This window comes from Oryctolagus cuniculus, chromosome 8 (assembly GCF_964237555.1).
Source record: "Oryctolagus cuniculus chromosome 8, mOryCun1.1, whole genome shotgun sequence".
Classification (NCBI taxonomy): Eukaryota; Metazoa; Chordata; class Mammalia; order Lagomorpha; family Leporidae; genus Oryctolagus; species Oryctolagus cuniculus.
This window is the reverse complement of record NC_091439.1, coordinates 42,436,906-42,455,702: the sequence shown is the minus strand read 5'-3', so window position 1 is coordinate 42,455,702 and position 18,797 is coordinate 42,436,906. Positions and strand designations below refer to the sequence as shown.

The 18,797-nt window shown below is 38.3% G+C and overlaps 1 protein-coding gene across 18 annotated transcripts in view; it reads left to right on the top strand.

Annotated features, from left to right (window-relative positions):
• BLTP1 (bridge-like lipid transfer protein family member 1) overlaps positions 1-18,797 on the top strand; it is a 243,901-nt gene that overhangs the window by 89,066 nt on the left and 136,038 nt on the right. For 16 of the 18 annotated variants that reach the window (XM_070047638.1, XM_070047636.1, XM_008267930.4 and 13 more), the window contains 4 exons: positions 4,072-4,299; positions 5,076-5,213; positions 8,995-9,174; positions 12,246-12,374. In XM_070047638.1, coding sequence (XP_069903739.1) covers positions 4,072-4,299; positions 5,076-5,213; positions 8,995-9,174; positions 12,246-12,374 — 675 coding nt within the window. The remainder of the gene's footprint in view (positions 1-4,071; positions 4,300-5,075; positions 5,214-8,994; positions 9,175-12,245; positions 12,375-18,797) is intronic. The other 2 variants (XM_008267929.4, XM_070047633.1) reach the window with 1 other exon arrangement.

The window sequence follows — 18,797 nt, the reverse complement described above, 5'->3', positions numbered from 1 at the left end:
CAATGTTGACAATTTTTTTTTCTATTTTAAGCAGTGAGTATTAGTGGATAAGTATAAATTTTTAGCTGCAGAAAAACATGACAGTCTCTTATTACGTGAAGTAGGTTACTTGACATTCATATAACAAAATATCTTTGTAAAATATCATAGAACTCCAAGGTAAATTGAAAATGCAGTTTATTATTGAATTCAAACATGCTGCAAATCTTACAAATGAAAATATTCATGCCATATATACCAATGATTTTTTTAAAGATATATTTGTCTTTAATTTAAAGTCAGAGTTACAGAGAGGCGGGGGGTAGGGAGGTCTTTAATCCACTGGTTCGCTCCTCAGATGGTTGCAGTGGTTGGAGCCGAGCCAATCCATAGCCAGGAGCCAGGAGTTTCTTCCAGGTCTCCCATGTGGGTGCAGGGACCCATGGACTTGGGCCATTTTCTGTGGCTTTCCCAGGTCATAGCAGAGACATGGATAAGAGTGGAGCAGCTGGGAGTCCAACTGGTGCCCATATGGGATGCTGGCACTAAGGGCAGTGGCTTTATCTGTTATGCCACAGTGCTGGCTGCCAATGATTTTTTAAAGATTAATTTTGTATACCTCTACTGTAAAATGGAAATGGAAGTTTTATTTGTGTTTATAAATATTTACATACATGTATTAATGTTAAAATACAATAATAGCTTGTCATAATATGTTACCACTTAACCTTTTGGTATTGTGTGTATGAATGTGTGTGTGTGTGTGTGTGTGTACTTAATAAATTAATCTTAATGAATGAATTTACATATTATACTATTCAACTTTTCATCAGTATACCTGAGTCAGCCTAACTTTATAAAGGAAAGAGGTGTATTTTAGCTTATGGTTCAGGAAGTTCACAGTTCAGGATTGAGCAAGTTCCATTGATTTTGCTTCTGGTGATGGTGTTCTTGCTGGCAGAGTCCTGGATGGCGCAAGATATTACATGGCAAGAGAAATGGAATGCTTTTGTCTGTATATCTACATGGTATCTGTGCATCTCTCCCACCCTTCCTCATCCCTTATATAGCTGCCAGGATTCAGACCTTGGTCTCTACTCTAAGTAACCCATTCCAATCTAACTACTTCCCAAACACTTCACCTCTGAACACCAGAATTGGATTAAGTTTCCATCCTTTTAGTACCTAATTAACATAATATTTTGGGGACTAAACTCCAACATGAGTTCTAGGGGATAAATACTCCAATCATAGCACACATTTTATAAAGAAAAACACTTAAATCAGATACCCAGCATTAAACTTCAGACTAGTTTTTAATGGGAATTACAACTTTAAAAGTACATTTTGTTGGTAATATTCAGTAAGTACAAATGTATTAAGTTTTTAAGACTCCTGACATTTTGTAACTTCAATAAGATGGTCATTAACACATTTAATAAAGATTAATAAATGTCATTTACTATATTGGGCATTCAGCATTCACTAATGATTTGATATGTTATTCCTGTTATAGATAATTAGGTGGAGAGTGGGTTAGCAACAAATTGAACATTAGATCCAAGAAAATATTTTTCCTCTTGATTGTGATGACTTTTAGGAATCTGTATTCTTTTAAGATTAAATGTTGTAGGAGAATGAAAGAAACTACAAGAAAAACATTTTAAAGAAATGTTTTATAGACTAGTCTTATTTAATATTAGCCTAATAAGTGATGGTAACTGATTTTGTTGACAAATGTTAGTATATTGAAAGCTAACACAGGACTCAAACCAACACCCATATAGATGCTGGCACTGCAGCCAGAGGCTTAACCTTCTACACCAGAGCACCTGACCCTATAACCCTATGTTTATTTACCTATATATTTTTGTTGAATTTGTCTGTGTTTCAGGACTGTAAGGCCAATTTTCAAGATTTTAAGCAAATTTCAAGTTGAGTCTATAATGTTTACAGATTATCAGCAATAGTGAATCGAGGGAAGAGTACTGATTTGGTGGGTCAGTGGATTTGGGATTTTAATATGAGTATTATTTCCTCAATTAATGGTAAGACATTAAGCTCTTACACATGTTTTCCTATGAAAAGATATTAGCCTGATGTCCATCAGCCTAGCCAGAAAATAAATTTGTCAATAACCAAACTGCAAAATTTACCAATATTTACTTAGTTCTAACATTTAATAAATGCAGTTAAAATTGTTAATAGAAATATTTAACTCTTATATACTAAGTCATAGATCAAATAGGCAAAATCTAAATTGGGAATTAATGAAAAACATAGAATTTGATTTAAAACCATATTTAAATTTTGATACCAAAGAAATCAGAATATTAATAATTGAAACACTTCTGCATACAAAAACCAGGATAAGCTATGTGAAAGGAAGTTGGGGAGCCAGCATTGTGGTATAGCAGATTAAGCCCCACTGCCTGCAATGCTAGCTTCCCAAAAGGGTACTGGTTGGAGTCCTGGCTGCTCCATTTTCTAGACAGCTCCATGCTAATGTGTCTGGGAAAGCAGCCAAAGATGGCCCAAATCCTTGGGCCTCTGTGCCCACGTGGGAAGACTTAGATGAAGCTCCTGGCCCGGGCCTGACTGTTGCAACCATTTGGGGGAATGAGCCAGTGGATGGAAGAACTCTCTGTCTCTCTCTGTATCTCCCACTCTCTATAACTCTGTCTTTCAAATAAATTAATCAAAATGTTTTTAAAGAAAGGAAATTTGTTTTTAATTTAAAAAAGTTATTTGTTGGAAAGGCAGAGAGACAGAGATAGAGATTTCCATTTGTTGGTTCATTTCCCAAATGCCTGCAACAGCAGGGACTGAACTGGGTCAAAATTAGGAGCCCGGAATACAGTTCTGATCTCCCACATGGGTGTCAGGGATCTAAGCACTTGAGCCATCACCTGCTGCCTTTCAGGAAGCACATTAGTAGGAAACTGGAATAAAAAGTGGAGCCAGGACTCTAAACCAGGTATTCTGATACGTGATGAAGGTATCTCAGGTAGCATCTTTATAGCTTTGTCAAGTGCTCATTCCTGAAAGAAAGTTTGATAACTATTGATAACAGACTTTTATTAGTAACCAAAATTGGACATTGTCATTAAAGCTGTTCAGATATTTCTGGTAAATATTCCAACTGGATTATATAGCTGGATTTAGCCACATTGATATTTCAGCTAGTCAGTTTGCTTCCCCTAAAGGATTTCCCTGGGCATTACCTCAGAATTTTGAGAAGTGAAGATTGAAAACTACTGAACCATACAAACTGTTGAAGATCTCTTCAAGGACCAAAATTCTAAGATCTTGTTATAACGAGGGGTGGTATCTTGAAAGTTTACCATAAACTTCTGAAACTTTTTGCATTTTTTGCTACAAAATATTTATTTGCTAAGTAGCTTATGTGTATCTTAAATATGCTTACTTGTATACATGAATTTCAAGATTTTTTAGCACCAAAATAAATGTACGTTTAGTTCTAGGTTTGGAATTTGAGAAAGTAGAAAGTCATTAAAAATGTTTATTTTGGTGTAAAAATTTTTGAAATACCTACATAGTTTTGTTTTGCTTTGTTTTGTTTTTGACAGGCAGAGTTAGAGAGAGACAGAGAGAAAGGTCTTCCTTCCGTTGGTTCACCCCCTAAATGGCCGCTATGGCCGGTGTGCTGCGCCGATCCGAAGCTAGGAACCAGATGCTTCTTCCTGGTCTCCCATGCGAGTGCAGGGCCCAAAGACCTGGGCCATCTCCACTGCATTCCTGGGCCACATCACAGAGCTGGACTGGAAGAGGAGCAACCGGGACAGAATCTGGTGCCCCAACTAGAACTAGAACCCGGGGTGCCGGCGCCACAGGCGGAGGATTAGCCAAGTGAGCCACCGTGCTGGCCCATAGTTTTTTCAGTATATTCATTTTGCATGAACTTTTTAAAGGATCCATACATTTGTATTTTTTCAGCTTGAAGAAAGAGACCTGATGGTTATCGTTGATTCCAGTAAGTTAGACAGACATGTAGTGTACAGATTTTGAGGTCATAGGTAAGAATCCATTTCCTATTTCTTCTTATGGCTATTTTTTTTTAAATGTTTTTAGGAAAACTACTTTGGAGAAGATGACATGTATATGGATTTTGAAGAGGTTATTTCAAGTCCTGTTTTGTCACTGTCAACATCATCCAGCTCTGGGTGGACTGCTGTTGGAATGGAAAATGACAAAAAGGAAAATGAAAGTTCAGCCAAGTCAATTCATCCACTTACATTGCGTCCTTGGGATATTACAGTACTTGTTAATTTGTACAAAGTTCATGGGCGTCTTCCTGTTGTAAGTGTTTACATATCAAAATAGTCTGCTGTGTTATTACGTCGTCCACCTAGCATAGGAAGTATACCTGTGTACCTATGCATATGCATACTTATAAAGGAAAAAAATTCAGATTCAAGAACTAAGTTAAATTTATCCTTTTACTAAAGATAACTTGTTTTCTTTATAGTATTTGACCACTGGTAATGTTATTATTTTTCTTTTATATTATTTCCTCTGTGCTGTTCGTGTAATTTTAGGATATTTTGTCATGATATTGAGTTGTTGGGGTTTATTCTTAGTCTGATAAATATTTTGTTTTACATTTTCTTAGCATTTTTCTCCAGACCTGAGTCCACTTTAGGGCCTTATGGTAGACCTATTCCAAAATCAAATTTCTGTCTTGACCCTGGAGGTTGAATTTTGCTAAAGGTTTGGATCTAGCTAAATATTGTGATTCATTATGAGGATACCCCTTTCACCTATTCCTGGTGCTGACCAGGAATAAGATTATACTGCCTCCAGAACTCAGAAATTTGGAGCAGGGCCAAATAAGGAGGAGGTGACCCTACAACATTGTGCTGCATACTAACTCCATGTCATGTACCTTGTATTGGATTAGTGCAGCTAATACCCTTTCTTGGACATTGCAAAATACCTATTTTATAAGCAAGCAGTGTTTCTCCTTTTGAAAGATCAAAATCTCTTAATCACATTAAAATGTAATTTCTGTTTCCTGTACTTCCTTACTCTTCAATTTTTCTGTATCCTAATTATGGTATTTTGCTTGATGATAGCATGGAACTACAGATGGTCCTGAGTGTCCTACAGCTTTCTTGGAAAGACTATGTTTTGAGATGAAAAAAGGATTTAGAGAAACTATGCTACAACTTGTCCTGTCACCCTTGAATGTGTTTGTCAGTGATAACTATCAGGTAATACGAAAGTGAGATTTGGTAGAGATTTAGAGGTTTATTATTCATTGCTATGGGGTAAGATGGATGTGTTACTTTCTGTACATAGAATGTATAAGTGTTTAAATTAGAAACATTTAATTTAACTAGGTTAAGTTTTATACATGTGCATACATGTATGACAGTTATTTCAAGAATCTTTTTTTGAGTTCCTGTTTATGTAATGCCAATTATATTTTATATCTTTTTTTTTCAGAATTGGAAAAAATGCTTTCTTTCTTATGTTCTTACAAAAGGGAAAGATTAACTATATAAAATATTGGTGGATTTTGCTAAAAATCATGACATAGCGTTAATATTAACCGATGCCATAAAATTTAAAAACATATATATGTACATGGTGAATGATTTGCTCTTAGTCATCTAACATACTCGCAAGGCACTTTTTTAATTCCTTCAAGAAATCTCTGTGCCTTTTTTGGAAGAGAACCAGTGATAGTCATCAAATGAATATTCATTACATTCCTGTGTAGATTATTGCTGTATTATTATTTTTCAAATGCCAAATGAATTCTCTTGGCACTTCACAATGCTTTAGAACCACTCCCTGCTTTTAAGTTGTGTGACTTAGAAATATAAATGAATTTTTTTAGAAAGATTTATTTATTTATTTGAAAGGCAGAGTTAGAGTTGAGAGGGTAGGAGAGAGAGACAGAATGAAAGAGATCTTCCATTTGCTGGTTCACTCTCAAAAATGGCCACAAGGACTGGAGCTGAGCGGATCTGAAGCCAGGAGTCAGGAGCTTCTTCTGGGTCTCACACATGGGTGCAGGGGCTCAAGCACTTGGGCCATCTTCTGCTGCTTTTCTGGTAGAGAGCTGGATCTGAAGTGGAACAGCTAGAACTTGAACCAGGCCATAGGGAATGCTGGCCTCACAGATGGAAGCTTTTACCTGCCACGCCACAGCACTGGCCCCTAATTAGGTTTTAATACAAGGCAAAGTAAAATGTAAGTGTCAAGATGACTCTGACACTTTCAAGTCATCATCAATCAATGATTGCTTATTATATATTATATGTAGTAACTGATAATTTCATTTAAAATAGTGTATCCCCTTTAAACTTTTTTGTGATAGCTGGCTATATTTTTCTTCATAAAATTTTATTTTGTTTTTATCATACACATGTTTTGATATAGATCATATCATAGTAAGTAAAGCTTAGCACTTAACATATACCAGTCATTTTTTTTGCCCCAGAATCCTTTTGTAAAAGTTTTATTTTGGAATAATTTTAGATTCATAGAAAGTTGCAATAGTAGTGTGGAAAGGTCCTGCGTGTGCCTTTAACCCAGTTCTCCTTCAGTATAATTTTACTTGATTATAGTATGATATCAAGACCCAGCTCTCTGCTGTGGCCTGGGAGTGCAGTGGAGGATGGCCCAAGTCCTTGGGCCCTGCACCCGCATGGGAGACCAGGAGAAGCCCCTGGCTCCTGGCTTCGGATCAGCGCGGTGCGCCGGCCGCAGCGGCCACTGGGAGGTAAACCAATGGAAGGAAGACCTTTCTCTCTCTCTCTGTCTCTCTCACTGTCTACTCTGCCTGTCAAAAAAAAAAAAAAAAAAAAAAAAGAACAAGAAAATCAACTTGAGTACAATGTGTGTGCCTAGTTCCATGTCATTTTAACACCTGTGTTTGTTCATGTGACTATCAAAATGATGACACAGAACCACCTTCACAAGGATCTCACTTGCATGACACTTTAACTAGGATAGAAACCTTAAAAATAACTCTTGTTTTCTTGTAATTAGTGGGTCATTAGAATTGAGTATTTTTTATTTTGGGAGGTGAGTATACGGAAAAGAAAACGGTCTCCTTTCTTCGGTCATTAAAGAAATTAATAAAGGGAAAATCTCAATAGGGGTGAGTTCTAATACTCTTAGATAAGCATCTCTGTATTCACTTGGTATTACTTCAACTTAGCATGATCACTGTACTTTGAAAGGGCTTTACCAGATATATGGCTAAAAAACAAAACAAAACAAAATCCATTTTGTTGAGCTTATTATGAAAGTTTACATTAGCCCTTATTATAGATGTAAGGCAGACTTAGATATGGAATTAAAAATATACTTTATTTGGAATTAGACAAGAAGGTTCTGAAGTGGAAGGTTCGTAGTGGAAGTCCTGGTGATACTCTGTTTCCTAGATGATTAGCACTTTGTAATTCACCCAGAGACAAGCCACCATATATGTGCCTTTGGAATTTGCGTATCTGCTTAACATGCTTACATTTTATAACATTGACATGACTTCCTAAGGCATTTTTTTATTTGTCTCTGTTTTAGTTATTGTTCTTTCACAGTGGGTGGTTTCACACTTTGACTATTCCCAAAGCTCAGTCATGGGCCATCCATCTGTAGCTAATTATTTCTGGTAGCATTTGTCTTAATGCAGTCTTAACTATGTTCCTTTTATGAAACCACACACCTTTTACTGTATGAATATCTTATGTATTAGTTTCTGAGGGCTGCTGAAATGAAGAAACAAAACTTGGTGGCTTTAAGTAACAAATTTATCTTCTCCATGTTTGGACGATCCAAGTTCTAAATCAAGGTGCTGGCAGTACTATCCTCTCTCTTCAGACTACAGAGGAATTTTCTTTCTTGGTTCTTCTGAGCTTTTGGTGATTGCTGTCTTCTCTTGGCCTTCCTTCGCTTGTACATGGATTATTCAGATCTCCGCCTTCATTTTTAGTGGCATTCTCTCCCTGGGTCTGTGCATCCCAAATTTTTTTTTTCTTATAAGATTACCAGTCATATTTGGGCCCACCTTAATTTAGGACAACCTCACCTTAACTTGATTATATCTGCAAAAAACTATTTCCAAAGCAAATCAACAACAAAAAACCAAATGTACCCCCCCCCCCCAAAAAGCAACAGCATTTACAGGTTTCAAGATATTGAACTTGAAAGACATCCCTCATATCATTCATACTGTAATAAAATTTGGAACTTAATCTATTGGTGTACTGAAATAAATAAATCTTGAGATAAATATTGAGAAAATTTAAGATAAATAATTTCAAGGGTAAAAAGTGCTGTAAGGAAAAGAAGTATGTAGTGCTTTGGTAACATGTTACAGTCTGGAAGTAAGAACATGCATTTAAAAAAAACTATAAGGGTCGGGTGCCATGACGTAGTGGGTAAACCCGGGTGCCAGGTTCTGGTCCCGGTTGCATCTCTTCCAGTCCAGCTCTCTACTATAGCCCGGGAAGGCAGTGGAGGATGGCCCAAGTGTTTGGGCTCCTGCACCCGCATGGGAGACCAGGAAGAAGCACCTGGCTCCTGGCTTCGGATCGGTGCAGCGCTGGCTGTGGCGGCCATTTGGGGAGTGCACCAACGAAAGGAAGACCTTTCTCTCTGTCTCTTTCTCACTGTCTATAACTCTACCTGTCAAATAAAAAATAAAAATAAAAAAATTTTTAATATGATTCCTATTGCACTGTCTTTCAGAGTACTAGTTTCTTTTTATTTTTAGAGATAGTCACCAGGTAGGGGTTTGCATACTTTTTAGGATCTAGTTTCCTTTGTAGTTGGGTTCTCAAGTATTGTTGCTAAAAAGCTTAATTCATACTACTTTCATGGGTTCACAGTTGTGTTAGGAACTTGTGGATTTGAATCTTTATTTTCCAGATAACATGATTTTGTTGTTCATCTTTGCCTAGGGTGGGGGATGGGGCAGAAGCTAGACATTATATTGTGATTTCCTTGTATTTCTTAAAGTATCATTATTGTTTTCAGCAGCGACCTCCTGTGGATGAAGTCCTTAGGGAAGGTCACATCAATCTTTCAGGTTTCCAGCTGAGAGCACATGCTATGTTCTCAGCAGAAGGTCTTCCTTTGGGAAGTGATTCCTTAGAATATGCATGGCTAATTGATGTGCAGGCTGGGAGCCTTACAGCTAAGGTCACAGCACCACAGGTATGATTCTCAAAATATAATTGCCTGACTTATTTCCTTTTTACTTTCCTTACTCATGTTCTCAAAAATAACTTAAGTACCTGTTGGATTGTTCGTTATGTTTCCACTGATGACATTCTGACGGAAGTCATCTTGCTGTTCAGAATTTTCTTATCAATAGATGAGTCAGAGGCAAGTTTTGCTTTCCTGAGCCAAGTATAATTGATGGATATAATGTTTGTAGTGCTATATAATACTGGCAAAAATTTGAGAGGTTGTTTGGTAAAAACTCAGAATGAGAACTGACCTAGAAATCAAGTTAATGTGAATTAAAATTATATTCATTTATCCTCCACTATTGGAAGAATTTTCCTTTTCTAATATATGCAGTAATTTTCTAAGCACTTATGTATTTCTTAAGATTGAAAGGAGCCCTTATGATTCTAAGGATTAGGTAGAACACTTTTTTTTTTTTTACGTTTTTTATTTCCCTGAAACAAGATAACATCATTGGTACTTGCTATTAGTGATGTGGATACTATTAAAAAAAAAAAAAAAAACACAAAAATGAATATACTGGTAAAGTAAATCTGGTCTAGATTCCTAGTTGTAATCACATTTAATCCTTAGAAGGCTCAGAGGCCTTAAGAATTATTTAGTTCTAGAAATAGACTGTTGACATTTAGTTGAATAGGCATATTACTGTTACATTGTACCTATTGAGTCACATATTTACAATAATATGAATGCATATTTTGGCATTTTGAAAGGCTAGATAATCAATATTGATAAAAAGTTACAGAATGGATATGAAACATATGATCTAGAGGTAGATAGTGGAGATAAGAAAGTAAATAAAGAATCTGCATGCTTACAGGAAATTGTCAGGGAGCAAATGTTAGTATTCTAGAAATATTAGGAAAATGAATGGAACTGAAAAGAGATTTTTCGAGGTTGATGACTTCTGAATTTATGATTAATATGCGTGAAAATGTCTGAAATGAAATATTTAGTGCTCACTGGCCTTGTAACTGTCCTTTCCTTATTATCCTATATTTCTTGTCCTTAAATATGTAAGTATAAACTGAAGCATATAACAAAGCAGCTTTTTCAGGGAATAAAGCTTTACTCATCTTATACTACTGTGTACATTTCTTTGACTCTAAGGACTGCCAGAATATGTGTTTATAAATTACCCTTATCATAAGGTGAATATTTCTCTTTCTTCTGCGTTAGAATCTTGTATCACTGTTTCCTGCATGGTTCATTGAATACATAGGTGCTTTTATGTTTATTTCATTTTCTGTATGTTTTAATGGGTGAAATTTATGTGTTTGTTTTTTTCACAATAAGTGTTCATCTTTTTTTAATAAATTTTAATTTATATAAGGTGAATAACTTGCATATATTCATACATACAGATTTAGGAGCAAAGTGAAACTTCCCACCCTACCCTGCCTCCCACCCATGCTCCCACCCTCTTCCTTCCTTCCTTTCTTAGTCTTTTAATTTTTACAATGACATACTTTCTTTGGTTTTTTTTTTGGTTTTTTTTTTTGTTGTTGTTTTGTTTTTTGACAGGCAGAGTGGACAGTGAGAGAGAGAGACAGAGAGAAAGGTCTTCCTTTGCCGTTGGTTCACCCTCCAATGGCCCCCGCTGCCGGCGGCCAGCACGCTGCGGCCGGCGCACCGCGTTGATCCAAAGCCAGGAGCCAGGTGCTTCTCCTGGTCTCCCATGGGGTACAGGGCCCAAGCACTTGGGCCATCCTCCACTGCACTCCCTGGCCACAGCAGAGAGCTGGCCTGGAAGAGGGGCAACCGGGACAGAATCCGGCGCCCCGACCGGGACTAGAACCCGGTGTGCCAGCGCCGCAAGGCGGAGGATTAGCCTAGTGAGCCGCGGCGCCGGCACAATGACATACTTTCAATTCATTTTATTATATACTCCTTTGGGGGTGATAATGTCATGTGCACACATCCTCAATGTTTTTATTCTTAACAACTCCCATCAATTTTAAAATTAAATTATTTAACTCAGAATTTGAAGAGTTGATACATGCTTAAGTTTCTGTTTACATAAACAAAAGTGCTTTCCACTTAAATACCTAGTTTTTCAAACTGTAGCTCAATGTGATTATTAAATTGTATATTGAATTTATTATTAGAGAATTTGCTTTTGTATACAGAATATTCCAGTTAGTTTTTTTTTAAGAGGAAAGTTGTGAACTGGAAAAAAATTATTTGCTTTAGAAGTTGCTGAAATGGGGGCCAGTGTTGTGGTATAGCAGTTAAAGCTGCTACCTGCAACTCCAGCATCCCATGTGAGTGCCAGTTTGTGCCCTAGCTGTTCTCCTTCATTCCAGCTCCCTGCTCATGACCTGAGACAGTAGTAGAGGATGACCCAAATCTTTGAGCCTCTGCCACCCATGTGGGAGACCCAGATGAAGTTCCTCGCTTCTGCCTGGCCCATCACTGACCATTGCAGCCATTTGGGGAATGAGCAGCAGGTTTAAGATCTCTCTGTCTCTCCTTTCTCAGTAACTCTTTCAAAAATAAATACATAATTTTTTTAAAAAAGAAGTTGCTGAAATGAAAATTTTTTCAGTTGAAATGAATTTCCGTTTTAAAAAAAGATTTATTCATTTATTGATTTGAAAGGCAGAGTGATATGAGAAAGAGGGAGAAGCAGATATTCCATTTGCTGATTCATTCCTCAATTGACCTTGACAGCCAGGGCTTAGCTAGTTCAAAGCCACAAGCCAGTAACTTTATCTGGGTCTCCTACATGAATAACAAGGGACCAAGCACTTCACACATCATCTACTTTTTTCCCAGGCACATTAGAAGGAAGTGGATTGGAAGTGGGAGTAACAGGGACATTTTGCATTTCGTCATTCACAAATGAAAAATAACACAGGCTTATAAATGATGTCAAGGTAGAAGAGTCCTTAACTAACAAGTAGATTTTTTTTAGCAACAGATATTAGCCTTAGGGTTCTTTAAAGCTGTGCTGATATTCTTTATAAGCTTTTGAACTCTGAACACTTATTAGAATACTAACAGTGTTGTAACCTGTCACTACTTATTTGTAGCTGGCGTGCCTCTTGGAGTGGGGACAGACATTTGTTTTTCATGTGGTTTGTCGAGAATATGAATTGGAAAGGCCGAAGTCAGTAATAATATGTCAACATGGAATTGATCGTCGGTTCTGTGAATCCAAGGTATGTTAACAAATGTTACTAACATGAAATTTTTAAAAATGAAAAATTGAGATATTGTCTGAAAAATACATTTTACTGTGAAGTAAACAACACGGTTCAGTTTTTTTTTAAACTGAACAAAATTGTTATGCAAATTCTTAGCCAGCTATTTAGATAGATTGTGAAGTAATTTTTAAAACTTAAATGTTCATGAGTAAATGGAGATACTATAAAAGTTGTGTCTTACCTCTTATAGTTAAAATTGATGTCTTAGTGCATCATTGTGTAAATTCTTTTTGGATATTTGTTTCAAAGATTTAGAAATTGAAGCAGGAAGGGGATTAAACACATGGTGTATTTTTGCAGACACTCGAGAACATGCCTGTACTGTGATGGACTAAGCAGTGTTGAGATATTTGCCAAGTTTCTTGACTTCAGATATTGTGCTCTTCCTGCAGCATTGCACTGCTTTGACTAAAGCTCATTTCCTTCACAGATTTATAAAGAGTAGATAATAGTCCCAAAAGCATGTGCAATGGTAGGGAAAAAAATGTTATTGTGCAATAAATATTTTGTCTTAGGAATTTTGGAGATGGTATATTCTAACAGGAATTTTGGAGAGGGTATATTCCTCCATTTCAGAAGTATACTTTTTCAGGGGATGATTTCACGATGACAGAATAGGGAGGGAGCTTATACCGCTGTAGTCTAGGTGAAGATAGTTAAAAAAAAATAGTGGAGAGAGTGCAATCTCAGGGAAGACTTAGAAAATTGCACACAAATTAGAAGGACACTGTGGATCTATGTGGGGGGTGTGGACAGGCACAACTCAGGAACCCAGCTGTTGAGAGCCTCAGCACCAGCTTTGGAGAGTGAGGTGAGACTAGTCTACAGCAGCCCAACCCACTGGTGATAAAGCTGTGGGAAGAGCCTGGCTTGAGGCTGGCTTGCAGCCCAGTGGGGGACAGTGTACCTGACATCCTAGAGGAAAAAAAAGAAGAGTTCTCTCTCCTTGACCACCTGGCACTGGTGTCCTGTAACTAGCTGAGAAAGGGCAGGTAGCATTTTGGACATACCCAACAGCTGTGCCAGCTTGTGTCTGCATGCCAGCAATCAGGTGAGAGGAGATGCCTGAGTCTGGCTGGGAGAATTGACAGGGGCTGGGCGCTCATAACTTTGGGAGCCTGTGTGCTGGGAAGGACTGTGAAAACCCTGTGGCTGAATGGGAGGGTGCAGGTTGTGGCTGGGTCTCTGAAGAGTCACTGTGGGCAGCTCCACATGCTCAGGGCTCTCTGATTGCCTGGTGAGGTTCAATTTTGTGGGATCTGTCCTCACACTGAGGATTACATGGATCCATTATGTGATTTCTGTAGCAGTGCTGATGAATATTATACCCGCTGGGGCTAGCTCCCAGGCATTGGTCTCCTTGGAGGAGAGGAAGTGAGCATGAGAATATGCCACAGAGGGCATCAAACCCTCCACTCTGATAAAAAAAAAAGAGATTTACCACACCCAACTTGAGTGCCACCTTGGATACTCCTCTCACCCTGGAGAACTGAGCAGACACCTGGGCCACATCGGCACATAGCTCTAGGTACTCAGTGAAAGAGCAGACACTCCACTAAGCTATGGAGGCATAAGGAAGACAACATGATGCCACCAAAGGAACACAACAACACTTCAGTACTAGGATGTGAAGATGAAGAGATTGAAGAAATGTCAGAAACAGATTTCCAAAATTTGATCATAAGATTACTTAGAAGTAATCAGAAGTAAATCCATAAATTAACAAAATCCATACATGACATGAATAAAAATTTTTCATGTGAAACAAACATTTTGAAGAGAAATAAAAATGAAATATTGGAAATAAAGAATAAAGTAAGATGCAGTGGAAACCTTTACCAGTGGATTCAATGGAGCAGAAGAAAGAATTCCAAGTTAGAAGACAAATCTCTGGAAATTTTATAGTCAGACGAAAAAGAAAAAGAAATTAGAAAACTGAAAAAAAGTGTTAGAGATTTATGAGATACTATCAAATGACCCAACATATGGGTCTTAGGACTTCCTGTAGGTGTGGAAAGAGAGAATGGATTAGAAGGTGTTTTTAGTGAAATAATTAAAGAAAACTTCCCTATGTTGGAGGAAAAAAAGGGACATCCAAGTACAGGAAGCACATAGAATTCCTAATAGACATGACTGATCAGAAAAGCTTTTCCCTAACACATTGTAATCAAACTCTCCCCGGTAAAACCTAAAAGATTCTAAAATGCCAGATTACTTTCAGAGGATCTCCAGTTAGACTCACAGCTGACTTGTCATCAGAAACCCTACAGGCTAGCCGAGAATGGCAAGATAATCCCAAATCTGAAGAGAAAAATTCTGTCAACCTAGAATACTATACACTGCAGAGTTCTCATTTGTGAATGAAGGTGAAATAAAGACCTTCCATAACAAAGAGAAATTAAAAGAATTTGTCACCGCTCATCCAGCCTTACAAAAGATGCTTAAGGATATGTTACACACAGAAACACAGAAACATGGCCATCAATATGAAAGAAGGTGAGGGCAGGAAATTCCAGTAAAAGTACAAAGGAATTTCAAACTAAACAATAGGAGTATTTATGGAAAAACGTCTGGGCCAGGTCCTTAGTAAACAACAGTCAACTTGAATGTAAATGTCCTCAACTCTCCAGTTAAAAGATACTGACTGGGGCCAGTGCCACGGCTCAATAGGCTAATCCTCCGCCTAACGGCACCAGCACACCAGGTTCTAGTCCTGATCGGGGCAACGGATTCTGTCCCAGTTGCCCCCTTTCCAGGCCAGCTCTCTGCTGTGGCCCGGGAGGGCAGTGGAGGATGGCCCAAGTGCTTGGGCCCTGCACCCGCATGGGAGACCAGGAGAAGCACCTGGCTCCTGGCTTTCGGATCTGCGTGATGCGCTGGCCGCAGTGTGGCGGCTATTGGAGGGTGAACCAATGGCAAAAGGAAGACCTTTCTCTCTGTCTCTCTCTCTCACTGTCCACTCTGCCTGTCAAAAAAAAAAAAAATAATAATAAAATAAAAAAAAAAGATACTAACTGGTTGAATGGATTTAAAAACAAGACCCATCTGTTTGCTGCCTACTCTGCCTAATCTCACCAACAAAGATATACACAGACTGAAAGTGAAAGGGTGGAAAAAGATATTCATGCTAACTGAAACCAAAAAAAAAAAAAAAAAAAGCACTGGTGTACTGGTGTTGCCATCCTAATATCAGACAAAATATACTTCAACACGGCCGGCGCCGTGGCTCACTAGGCTAATCCTCCGCCTAGCGGTGCCGGCACACCGGGTTCTAGTCCCGGTCGGGGCGCCGGATTCTGTCCCAGTGGCCCCTCTTCCAGGCCAGCCCTCTGCTGTGGCCAGGGAGTGCAGTGGAGGATGGCCCAGGTGCTTGGGCCCTGCACCCCATGGGAGACCAGGAAAAGCACCTGGCTCCTGGCTCCTGCCATCGGATCAGCGTGGTGCGCCGGCCGCAGCGCGCCGGCCGCGGCGGCCATTGGAGGGTGAACCAACGGCAAAAGGAAGACCTTTCTCTCTGTCTCTCTCTCTCACTGTCCACTCTGCCTGTCAAAAACAAAAACAAAACAAAACAAAATATATACTTTAACAAAAAAATGTTAAAAGATACAAAGAAGGGCACTATGTAAGAGTTAAGGGATCATCTGATCTGGAAGATATAACTATTGTAAATGTATATTCACCTAATATTATTCACAGGGAATCTGGCTATTTAAAAGAAATGTTAATGGATGGAAAGGTAGACATAGACTCCAATAAAATAATTATGGGGGACTTCAATACCGTACTTTCATCAATGGACAAGTCAACCAGACAGAAAATCAGCAAGGAGACAACAGAGTTAATTGATACTATAGACCAAATGGACCTAACAGATACCTACAGAACATTTTGTGCTACAGTTGCAGATTATTCTTCTCACCAATGCACGGAACTGGTTCTAGGATAGACCGCATGCTAGGCCATAAAGCATGTCTCAGCAAATTAAAAAAACTGGAATCATTCCATGTATCTTCTCTGATCAAAATGGAATGAAGCTGGAAATCAACAACTCAAGAATCTCTAGAACATATGCAAGCACATGGAGACTGAAAAGCATGGTCCTGAATGAACAGTGGGTCATAGAAGAAATCAAAAAAGAAATCAAAAGATTCCGGGAATGAATGAAGACAATAATACAACACATCTAAACTTACGGGATACAGCAAAAGCAATGTTAAGAGGAAAGTTTATAGCAACTGGTACCTGCATCAAGAAATTGGAAAAATGTCAAATAAATGAGCTGTCAGTGCATCTCAAGGACCTAGAAAAACAACAGCAAAACAAACCCAAAATTAGTAGGAGAAAAATAATTAAAATTAGAGAAGAAATGAGCAAAATTTAAACCAAAAGATTAGTGAAACAAAGAGCTGTTTTTTTAAATTGTTTTTAGATTTATTTATTCCTTTGAAAGGCAGAGTTATAGAGAGAGGCAGAGGCTGAGAAGGGGAGAGAAGTCTTCTATCCGCTGGTTCACTCCCCAAATGGTCTCAATGGCCAGAGCTAGACCAATCCAAATTGAGGAGCTAGGAGCTTCTTCTGGGTCTCCTACTGCTAGTGCAGTGACCCAAGGACTTGGGCCATCTGGTACTGCTTTTCCAGGCCACAGCAGAGAGCTGGATCAGAAATGGAGCAGCTGGGACTTGAACTAGCGCTCATATGGGTTGCCAGCACTGCAGGCAGTATCTTTATCTGCTATGCACCAGAGCTGGTTTTTTGGGAAAAAAAAAAAATCAGCAAAATTAATACACCATTGGCGCAACTAACCTAAAAAATAAATAAATAAATAAAAAGAGGCAGAAGATCCAAATAAATAAAATCAGAGCTGAAAAAGGATGTTAACAACAGATACTACAGTAATAAAAAGAATCATCAGAAATTACAACAGTTATATGCCAGCAAATCGGGTACCTAGAAGAACTGGATAGATTCTTGGACATATACAAGCTACCTAAATTGAGCCATGAAGACACAGAAAACCTAAACAGATCAATCACCAAGGTGAAACTGAATCGGTAATAAAGATCCCCTCTGCAAAGAAAAACCCAGGATCTGATGGCTTCACTGCTGAATTCTACCAGATATTAAAAAAGAACTAATTACAATTCTTTTCAAGCTATTCAAAACAATTGAAAGGGAGAGAATTCTCCCAAACTCCTAAGAAGCCAGCAGAACCTTAATTTCTAAATCTAAAAAAGATACAGAGGAGAACTACAGACCAGTTTCCCTGATGAACACAGATGTAAAACATCTCACCAGAATGCTAGCCAATCGAATCCAACAACAATCAGAAAGATCATTCACCTAGACCAAGTGGGATTTATCCCTGGTATGCAAGAATGGTTCAGTATTCACAAATGAATCACTGTGGTACATCACGTTAACAAACTGGAAAAACAAAAACCATATGATTATCTCAATAGATGCAAAGAAAGCATTGTTAAGATATAACACCCTTTTATGATGAAAACTAAGCACATTGGGTAGAAGGAATATTCCTCAACACAGTCAAGGCAACTTATGACAAACTTATGACCAGTATCTTATTGAATGGAGAAAAGTTGGAAGTATTCCCACTGGGATTGGAATCAGACAAGGATTCACACTCTCACTATTCATTATAGTCCTGGAAGTTTTAGCCAGAGCCATTAGGCAAGAAAAAGAAATCAAAGGGATGCAAATTGGCAAGGAGGAAGTCAAGCTATTCCTATTTGTAGATGACATGGTTTGAGTCTATGTATAGGGGATCCAAAAGACTGCCCTAAGTGGCTATTACAACTCATTAAAAAGTTTGGTAAAGTGGCAAGATATAAATTCAACACACAAAAATCAATAACCTGAAGCCAGCACTACGGAGTAGCGGGTAAAGCCACCGCCTTCAGTGCTGGCATCCCATATGGGCACTGGTTTAAGTCCCAGCTGCTCCACTTCAGATCCAGCTCTCTGCTATGGCCTGGGAAAGCAGTAGAAGATGGCCCAGGTCCTTGAGCCCCTGCACCCATTTGGGAGACCCAGAAGAACTCCTGGCTCCTGGCTCTGGATTGGCACAGCTCTGGCTGTTGTGGCCAATTGGGAAGTGAACCAGCAGATGGAGGACCTCTCTTTCTCTCCGCCTCTCCTCTCTCTGTGTAACTCTGACTTTCAAATAAATAAATAAATCTTTTAAAAAAATCTATGAGAAAGTGACTTGATCAGCCCTTGTCCTGACTGTTGATGTACAATTTAATACTTTATCCCTTTTAGTTTTTTTTTTTTTTTTGTTCTAATACTATTGATTGAACTCTGTAATTAACACACAATTATTCTTAGGTATTTAAATTTTAACTGAAAAGTGATCCTTGT